The 10,964-nt window shown below is 35.1% G+C and overlaps 1 protein-coding gene across 1 annotated transcript in view; it reads left to right on the top strand.

The window, feature by feature from the left end:
• Window positions 1-1,594: 1,594 nt before the first annotated feature.
• LOC145694599 (multicopper oxidase 3-like) overlaps window positions 1,595-10,964 on the top strand; it is a 183,101-nt gene continuing 173,731 nt past the window's right edge. Inside the window, exon 1 of the mRNA XM_081770971.1 lies at window positions 1,595-1,831. Coding sequence (XP_081627097.1) covers window positions 1,729-1,831 — 103 coding nt within the window. The 5' untranslated portion in view covers window positions 1,595-1,728. The remainder of the gene's footprint in view (window positions 1,832-10,964) is intronic.

Here is a 10,964-nt window from a genome sequence, read left to right as displayed (position 1 = left end):
GAAGTATTCTATGAGTCTTTGTCTCAAATCTTGATTCAAGGTCCCACAAAATAGACTTTTCTTCCTCCTAAAGGCTTCTTTTGCCATTCCTATCCTTGCTTTTATTTTACGTTCACACTTCATATCATCAGTCATAACACTACTCAGATATCGAAAACTAATTACTTTTCTATTTTCACCCCTCCTACTTCTACTTCTATACAGTGTTTCTTTCACAAACAATGTTCCGGGGGGCACTACTGGTACTATATTATTTATTATTATGGCATAGACGTGTTATTTTGGGCTGCTCCGGGGGGGGGGGGGCACTCTCAGAGCTCCGGTGGGCAGTGCCGTCCAAAAAACAGGTCTCAAAGAAACACTGTTTCCATAGTATAGTATGGAAGTTCGAAAATATGTAGAGAGATTTCTTATTTAATAAAAGATTGTAATATTGTCAGCGCTTAGAACACTTCCACGTACACAATAACTATTATTTTGAGTAGTTAAATTTTCCTAGCCTGTTCCCTCCTTGCCCTGCACGGGAAGGATAAATATAAAAGTGGGAAATTTTAATATTGTATGAATTGCTTGAACAATATGATAAGTACTGTACTCCCCTTTTCAGCTTCACGAGCGGAGTTTTCGAAAGTGCTGAAACTTGTAGTCCATAACTTTTACTAAGTATTTATATATCAAATATCAACTTCCAATTTAAACTAATCCTCACAGAGGGTATTTACTGTATAGACAATCGAAATGCTGCATATTATTGAAATTTAGGAGCCGAATTTTCGGAAGCGCTGAAACATGTGTTCATTTATTTTTCATGAGAAGTTTATATGTTGAGTTTCATCTCTGTAACATCAGTGATTAGTGAGATACCCTGTTGAGTGGCGGGTCTAACCCGGGGCAGGGGACCTAGGCCCCCCGTTTTTTGAGTGACAAAAATAATTTAAGCTATTATTTATATATATTTTTAAAGTTTATAGTAAACTCATTCATGATACACCTAGACCTAATATAGTCTGACTTCTGGCTACCCCCCCCCAGTTTTCGCCTTCTATATCCATCACTGATTCTATTCTGAAAAAATAAACAGAGAAAGGGAAGACACTCATTTTATCCTCCTCTTTATATTGTGCTGTACCCCACTTAGAACACTTAGAAGTATTAACAATTTGTTATCTCTTGTTTCTGTGACAAAAAGGAGTTTCTATCCATATTTTACGTTTCTAGCTATAGCAGTATGGCCTGAATTTTGGTGAAAACGTCACTTCTACTCTTTATGTAACAGTATAGAAGAGTATATATTAAACAGTAACTAAACATTGTAATACTGTAGATTAACAGTGAATACATTGTTCTTTGTTATGTATCATATTTTGCTTGCATCTTTCTCTTCATATCTAATCGCTTTACGTTTTGAAGTTATTCTCCCTTACGCCGTCCTTGCCCTTTGGCATATCACATCCTGGTAACGCATTTTGCCTATCCAAAAAGGAGTAGGGTTGCTCTAGTCTAGCACTTGAAGCTTCAGCAAAATGCCACCCCGCGGCGCTGCTGTGCTTCTAACGAGCCGCCAATCGCGAAGGAAAGGGGAGCGGGAGAAAGCGTTCCTCTCTGACATCGTTTTGCGTTCGGTGGAGGAAAACAAGAAGAGACCGACAGAGAGAGCTCTGAAGCCGGTGCTGCTGTGCTCGTGTGCTGTTGCTGAGGGAACGAGAGAGAGCTCGTCCGGAGAAGAAGATGCAAGCTGCTTTTGCTGCACTCGTGTTGCTCGCCGTGTTTAGCGTATCGACCGATGCTGCATCCACGGAAACGACTCCGCTTACAACTACAGAACAACCAGGTAAGGAATTCATTAGAATTTTGATTGCTTAATTACTTGGCGGAATTCATACTCTTCTTAATTTCTTCCGTGGAGCGATAGCATCAGCTGACAAATAATAGGTTTCATTTTACACAAAAAAGAAATGTAACAAGAGAACATCGCTATGCGCATTTAGATAGACAAGAAAAAATAAGGTATGACAATGTAGAAGGCGTGGGCGGTATGTGCATGCTGCATATATATATATTCTTTTATTTCAGAATTAAGCCTTATCGTGCTTCAATGACATACCACTAACTTAAACATTATACATATTATGCAACATCTGTTTGTAAATCTTCAAAACGATGTAATTCGAAAATAAGCCATGTTACATATATACGATCAAATTACTTTGAGAACTCTGAAATGTCATTTATAAACTGAATTTATCAAATACAAGGTGTACCAATAAAAAGCTATTAAAATTTGAATAATTCATTACTCGAATATTTGAATAATGGATTATAATGGATAATGAATAATGGAAGAAAGAGTAATCATTCGAATTACTTGTTCAACTTATATTTGGATTAAGTTTGACTTGAATTTGATATCTTGAATTTGATAGAATTATCTTTAATATTGTCGATCTGTGCAAAATACATTGGAAAGATAGGTGCAAATGCTGCCATGCATTGTTTATTAGCTCTCCTCGAAACTCACTTTCAGAGCATTGGTGTCATTCAGCCGGTTCGCCCGAACCGGTTAGTAGAATTGTATACGGTTCTCAGAAGCGGTTGTTAACATTGTTTCTCCATCCTCTAAATTCAGTACTTACGAAAAAAAAGAATTAATTTTGGAAACGAATATGCAATATGTCAATATAAACAAGCTTCATGGCTTAATCCTATTAACATCAGGGATGCAAATATCCACTCGCCCACTCGCCCGAGGCGAGTGGTTCATCGGTGTGGGCGAGTATTTAATATGATACCGAAGGTAAGTAAATTATTTCTATTGTGGGATGTGGGCTAATAGTTTTATTTCTTGGGCGAGTAAAATTTTGTAGCTTATTAGCATCCCTGTATTAACTACTACTATTACACAATAATATAATCATAGAATAAAAATATTATCACTTAGTCAACCTACTGCAAAGCCCACTACTCATACAATTTGTTATTAAATAGTAATCATAAAACTGATTCTACATCACTTGCTTGAGGTTAAGGGTCTTCACTACTGCGAAATTAAACTACCGCTAATTTTAGAGTTTTCAGTAATATCCTCAAAACAAATAAAAATATTCTAAAAGCAGAAAAGTAGTGAACTAGACAATACAATTCTGCATGTGATACCTTTACCACTATTCACCTATCTGCTTTTGGTATGTCGTTATTTACAGAACCCGCAAAAAGTGTTAAATCTATCTACAGTTGCAAATCGAAAACAGATAGATGAGTTGTGATAACGGTATCACACGCAAAATCGTATTGTCTAGTTCACTACGTTTCTGCTTTTCGGATATTTCTCGGTAACTAGTAGCTCAGAAATAGGTTAAAAGAGCAAAGTATGACTTAAGCGATTACTGTTTGGTTACTAGTAACTCAGAGAATCTATCGTGTGACCATTCTTCAATTGTAGTTTAATATATCGTCATTTCACAAGTCAAAATTTGACTCGACTTATACAATATTTCGATCTATACATGAATGCATCCTATTTAATCTATATATATAAAAGAGAACGTACAAAATCCTTTGTCCGCTCATCACGCTAATACGGCTGAACCAATTTCTTTCATTTTTGGGGGGTTATTAGGATTTGGACCCTAGATGGTTTTTATCATATCACTTTAATTTTTAATTACCAGTGTCTTGAGATAATTGACCATTCAAGTGTCCATAACGTACAAATCCTTTGTTATTAGTTCATCATAGGTAAAAATAAACGTATTTATATGCAACCCGCATGACCGTGTCACTCGGCGGGTTAACATAAATGACAGGCGATATACAGCGGAAAATAGCTTGAATCTTCTGTTTAAAATTTTTTAATTGATTTGCTTATTTTTACAGACACTTTTACAATATGCCAGCACCGGGATGACCGCAGCGAAGCGGGGCGGGTTAACATAAATGACAGGCGATATAATGTTAAGATTTACTGCAATCTTCTATGGTTTTTATCATATCACTTGAAAGCGAAAAAGTAAAAATTATCTAAGTAACAAAGTTTATTGCGTTCCGGGGTGACCGCAGCGAAGCGGGGTGAACGCTGCTAGTTCCTTTTATAGTCGTTATTTTTTTTTAAAAAAATTTGAAGTATGAAGTATAAATATGTGTCAGTAGCAGGAATTAGGTGTGAACATTGTGAAAGAAAAAGAAAATAATAATAATAATCCCATTAGTAAAGGGACATGTGATTAGGTAATGATATGAAGGCAAAAAGAAGAAAAATTGGTAGCAATTGACACCCTCTTGTCTCCCTAATAGCTGCAACTGATGTATAATAATAAAATGTGCGTTAGAGCAAAAATTCCACGATTCTGGGTATTTATATACAGTAGGATACTATCAGTACTACTAATATAATTTTCGCATTATGTTATATTATTACGAATTTATATAATAATAATAATAATAATAATAATAATAATAATAATAATAATAATAATAATAATAAATATTATTATTATTATTTTTATTATTATTATTATTATTATTATTATTATTATTATTATTATTATTATTATTATTATTATTACATAAATAAGATTCCTAATTTGATATACGAAAAATTAAAGTAGACATGAAGGAATTAAAACTATAATGCAGAAATATAACGATACTACAATGATTATGGAAAAATCACTGTTTCCTAGCAACAAATTTCTCGTTCGAAGCCATGTAATTTCTCGATTAGACATAAAAATACCCGCCAACTAATATGTATAATATAATATAATACAATATAATATAATATAATATAATATAATATAATATAATATAATCTTATATATAAAAGAGAACGTACAAAATCCTTTGTTCCCTCATCACGCTAATACGGCTGAACCAATTTCTTTTATTTTTGGGGGGTTATTAGGATTTGGACCCTAGATGGTTTTTATCATATCACTTTAATTTTTAATTACCAGTGTCTTGAGATAATTGACCATTCAAGTGTCCATAACGTACAAATCCTTTGTTATTAGTTCATCATAGGTAAAAATAAACGTATTTATATGCAACCCGCATGACCGTGTCACTCGGCGGGTTAACATAAATGACAGGCGATATAATGTTAACATTTACTGCAATCTACTATGGTTTTTATCATATCACTTGAAAGCGAAAACTTCCGGGATGACCGCAGCGAAGCGGGGCGGGTTAACATAAATGACAGGCGATATAATGTTAAGATTTACTGCAATCTTCTATGGTTTTTATCATATCACTTGAAAGCGAAAAAGTAAAAATTATCTAAGTAACAAAGTTTATTGCGTTCCGGGGTGACCGCAGCGAAGCGGGGTGAACGCTGCTAGTCTTATATATAAAAGAGAACGCACAAATCCTTTGTTCCCTCATCACGCTAATACGGCTGAACCAATTTCTTTTATTTTTGGGGGGTTATTAGGATTTGGACCCTAGATGGTTTTTATCATATCACTTTAATTTTTAATTACCAGTGTCTTGAGATAATTGACCATTCAAGTGTCCATAACGTACAAATCCTTTGTTATTAGTTCATCATAGGTAAAAATAAACGTATTTATATGCAACCCGCATGACCGTGTCACTCGGCGGGTTAACATAAATGACAGGCGATATAATGTTAACATTTACTGCAATCTACTATGGTTTTTATCATATCACTTGAAAGCGAAAAAGTAAAAATTATCTAAGTAACAAAGTTTATTGCGTTCCGGGGTGACCGCAGCGAAGCGGGGCGGGTTAACATAAATGACAGGCGATATAATGTTAACATTTACTGCAATCTTCTATGGTTTTTATCATATCACTTGAAAGCGAAAAAGTAAAAATTATCTAAGTAACAAAGTTTATTGCGTTCCGGGGTGACCGCAGCGAAGCGGGGTGAACGCTGCTAGTATAATATAATATAATATAATATATTATTTAAAACTGGAAATGAATAAATATTTGCGAAACTCAATTGCAACTGAAATAAAGAAATGAAACAGGAGTAATTGTGAGTAAGGTATATTAACGTAACCATGAGTAGTTAGGAAAATAACATTTAAAACAGCTTTCTGTTTCATTTCTGTACTTCAGTTGGAATTGAGTTTCGCAAATATTTATTAATTTCCAGGTTTCTTTATTCTTCACCACGTACTTATGCATTCATATTGTATTACTGCGCATAGTAGTACCTTTCAATGGTTTAGTGTTGCAAAATCTGCCATATTCACAAATAACGAAAAGAATGTTTCCATGGATTTATAAATTTATTTCCTTACCTTATCACTGTGAGGGAAAATAAAGCTTGCCATAAAAACAACATACAGTGCAGAAATCACAAACTAACTTATGATAGGTGCCACCAAACTGCACAACCGGATCAGAACAGGAGCTCTGCAGGAGGGCATACATGTTAGGGCGGGCTTGTATCCGTAGGGAACATGTGTGTCAGTGGTAGTTGGTATGTGCAAGGGCGCCGATTTCTCTGTAACTTTGGGGGGGGGAGGGTGGCATTCAGGTGCAGAAGGCATATATGAGGATTTTAAGACAAATTGAATTCAAATTATGCCAAACATTGTATATTCATAAATACAATGCGATAGGCCCACATGAGCTTTGGGGGTCCCCAGGATCGGTGCCCTTGAGTATGTACATAAACGAGGATAGTGGAAAAACACGTCAAATGGCATAGAATCACATGCTCTGCGTGCAGCACAACTTTGCGGCACATCCATGATCACTGTGTAGACTACTTTCACGTAGCACTTCATCACGTCTTTCTTATGGATTTCTGCATGGTAAGGAGCACACTTTGCATTTCGTATTTCTACCTTATATATATGAAAGATAAGACCCCGGTATATATTGATTACTTATACGTACAATCCTATTGCGAAATCAATTAACGTATTTCTTCCATAGATTTTACAAATGTATACCCCCCCGAAAATATGATAGCACCAAACCCCGAAGGGGCGATATATTGTGGAGCACTATCAAGTATTGCTAGGATCAATCGGCATCTTTTTTCTTCCCTATTGCATCACACTTAGGTTAGGTATTATGACAGTGGGTATAATACACTAAAAAATTATGCTCTATTGTGAGTTTACCTAACATGGCCTCACTACGGAAATTCGTATAGACCAAGACTTTATTTTTCTCCGTAATTAGTCACCGTGCCATAATGACTTTTATTATCTTCTTTAGTTTGTGTGATGCTTAAATTTCATATAAAACTATCGAATTTCGCATAAATTTTATGATTTTGGGGGGGGGGCACTTGCGGAACTTAACTCTATATTCCTTCTAACCACTTAAGCATAGGAGTGACACCTATTACTGAGTGCCAGATCATAAAGGGGTCCCATTTTGATTCTGTTACGTCAGCGGAACACACAATTTGCATTTTTAACAGAACACTAAACATACGTTTACAGAATCGAATTGACATCGACAGAATTACATTTATCATTCATGAAATTCTTTAGAAAATTAAAATGTCATCTCTCAACTACAGCTTATCTTAACTGTCTCTTTAAAAGGAAAAATAGATACTAGATTCTTAATAATAAAACTAGAGAATACTGCCGGAATAGAGATGGAGAGGCAATTTTAACTAGTTCGGACATTAATGGTGCGAACCGGTTAAAGAACACCCCTGACTAATATGATTATCAATTTATAACTTTTTTTTTTTAAAAAAAATAGAATTGTATTTTGCAACATTTGACGGGGAAAATTTTTCAGGTTCAAGAATATGATGTAATTTTCTCTCTCTCTTTTTTTTTTAGTAACAATTAAATGTTATTTTAAATGTCCTTGATGAAAGTGAGTATTGCAATACGAAGTTACATCATAAAATCCATTTGCGTAGTTATTAACAACCAGAGATGATAGTTTATACCGCAAATATTAACATTATAAGGCTTTAGATGTGGGTTGAATCCCAGATTCTATTGCTTATAAACAATTTCATCGCTTATTCAACTTGACATCAAAATGTATTCCAGGTTCCGCGGTGGCTCAGTGGTAGAGCGTTCAATTCTGGTGCATGGGGTCTCGGGATCAAACCCGCGAAGTGAACTTTGTGGTGGACAAACACCGTGTGCGTGGGTTTCCTCGGGGTTCTCCCGTTTTCTCCCACTTTCTTCATTCCACCATTTCATTCATTCTTCATCATCACCGTCTCCTTTAGCCTAACCGGCATAACCGTGGGACATAAAACTCAAGAATTTCATTTCATTTTTTCAAAATGTATTAAATGTGTAAAGCATACCACCAAAATATGAATCTAATAATCAAGATAAAAACGAGATTTTTAACGGAAAAATGAATAACAACGTTAAAATACGAGGGTGACTCAAAAAGTATTCCCAATGTAGCTATAACTTTATTAAATGGTTCCTACAGACCTCTATCCTCGTTTATTGCTTTGTGGTCATGCTTGTTAAAGTGGAATAACTAATTATATCTACCATTCAACTTCTTTCTAGTGGGTTCTATTAGTGGCCTTTATACCGCACAATGGTATTAGTCTCAATAAACTATATAATTTACTAAGTGCATTTATTCTTTATAAACTCTTAATCTTTTATATTACTTCTTGACTTAATTATTTAACTTTATTCCACATTGATTATTCTCTAAACTGTACTCAGATCCAGCCACGAACATTAAACGACTAGTAAGAACACAACTTCTACATATCAAACTCATAAACGAATCAACAAATTCCGTAGCAACCAGTTTTTTTTTTTAATTTTCATGAAATTCTAACATTGCTATGAAGCGGATGATTTTATAGCAATTATCATTCCACATTCTTAAACTTTTATTTCCAACAATGCAACGAAAGTTTGGTCCTAATTCCTCCATTTGTCTTCCTTTTGTTGCAGATAGATCATGGCCGTTCCATTAGAAGTTTTAAGTTCTACGTCCCACGATTATGCCGGTTAGGCTACAGGAGACGGTGATTATGAGAAATGAATGAAGTGGTGGAATGAAGAAAGTGGGAGGAAACGAGAGAACCCCGAGAAAACCCACGAGGACTAGGGATGCGCAAGAGACAAGATTTGTGACTGTCCCGTCTCGAAAATGTGCTGTAAAAGTAATGTCTCGACTCGAAAAATGTGTATTTCTCTATTGGAAGAGCCGTGTCTCGACTCGAATTTTGTCAGGAAAATCCTGTCTCGAATCGTCTCGTGCGCATACCTAACGAGCACGGTGTTTGTTGGGATCAAATCTGGGACCCCAAGCACCGGAGGTGAACGCTCTACCACTGAGCCACAGCGCCCCCTCCATTAGAAGTTTGTATCAAAGAAGAGCAACGAGCTGGGTTTGTGGTCGGAAGGTGTATCAGGGGCCACAATCGATTAAAGACATTCGGCACAATAAGGAAACAGTGTCTTGCTGCAACAGAATGTCTATGGATGGATTGAAAAATTCAAAAATTGTCGCACAAGTGTTACTTACGCACGAGGAAGAAGCTGGAAGACCATCTACAAACGACCACAAGCTGGACAACCACAATTTTTTCAAATCCATTTGGAGCCACTGTTGCAGCAAGACACTATTCTCATATTGTACCGAAAGTCTTTCATGGATTCCGGCCCCCTGATACACCTTCCGACCACAAAAGCCGGATCACTGCTTGTTTTTCTCTTTGGTGCGAACTTCTAATAGAGCGGCCATGATCTATCTGCAACAGAAGGAAAACAAAAGGAAGAATCAATACCAAACTTTTATAGCATCATCACAACAGCATAACAATAAAATAAACTAGAACATAGATCAGCATGAACAATGGAAGAAAAGTTATAACTACATTGCGGATAATTTTTGACTTACCCTCGTATATAAAAAGAACGAAACTTTACAGGAACTACACTTGTACCTATATTTTCTTATCGTCTTCACTGGTTTACTTTGTTTTTTTTCTATTTTTTTGCTTTACTTTTTAGTTTTCCTCGTGTGCGCCAATGCATTTTATTAGAGTGTATTGTAAATACGATACGTTTTTTTGGAAATTTTCGAAAACGATGTTTGTTGTTTGTATGACCTTTAGGGAAATGAAAGTTGTTTTCCTTTATTTTTATATTGCGTTCACGTAACGATTGTCCATTACTGAAATTATGTTTACTTGTATACAGTGAGTGGCAAAATATAAAATTTACTTAATACGATTTAACATCAATCTTCTGATTTGATCATAAAATCTTTGATGGAACAAAATAAAAAAAAAAAAAGAGTAAAAACAATCGCATTTAGGTTTCCTTATAACGTGGTCAAATGGTAATAAAAATTTCCGGTGAAAAATATAAAATATCATTATCTTTGAACAGGCAGACGATTTTTTTGGTGTTCTTCTTCATAAACTCCTATAAAAACAGTTCATTTTAAATTGCTTTTATTTCAAAGGCATATATGTAAACTACAATACTTGCTCTTTTAAATGATCTAGAAGATGTTACACTTATGATGTTTGTTCTAACATTTGGGAATGTTTTTCGTTAACTTTTTTTTTTTTTTTTTTTTTTTTTTTTACGAAAGGAAAAACAAATACAATATTGTATTAGAACTTTTTGTACAAGTACTGACAATAAATAACTCAGAAATTCTACAATACTATTAGCTTTTAACCCCTTGCGTTCCAGGTGTCAATGTCCTATGTGCGTGCTGTAATACAGTTTCATTTACTGTTAAAAGAATACCTAGACCGTTATATAGGGCATAGTTATTGTGCGCGCGTAAGGAGAGCATTCACTTTACTAATCAAAACAATTATTTGCATTGTGGAACATTTGGACTGGAAAAGGGAAATTCTGATGTTTTGAAGGGAATTCATGCCGCTTCAGGTTGGCAACACTGTCCGAAGATAAAAGACAAAGGTTTTCCTTTTCCGACCTCGAAAAAGATCTCGAAGTTGCTAACTATTTATCGTCAAAACAAACACATACGTATTGTAATTG

Source organism: Thermobia domestica, chromosome 9, assembly GCF_964235325.1.
Source record: "Thermobia domestica chromosome 9, izTheDome1.hap1.1, whole genome shotgun sequence".
NCBI lineage: Eukaryota > Metazoa > Arthropoda > Insecta > Zygentoma > Lepismatidae > Thermobia > Thermobia domestica.
This window is presented reverse-complemented; position numbering and strand designations above follow the sequence as displayed.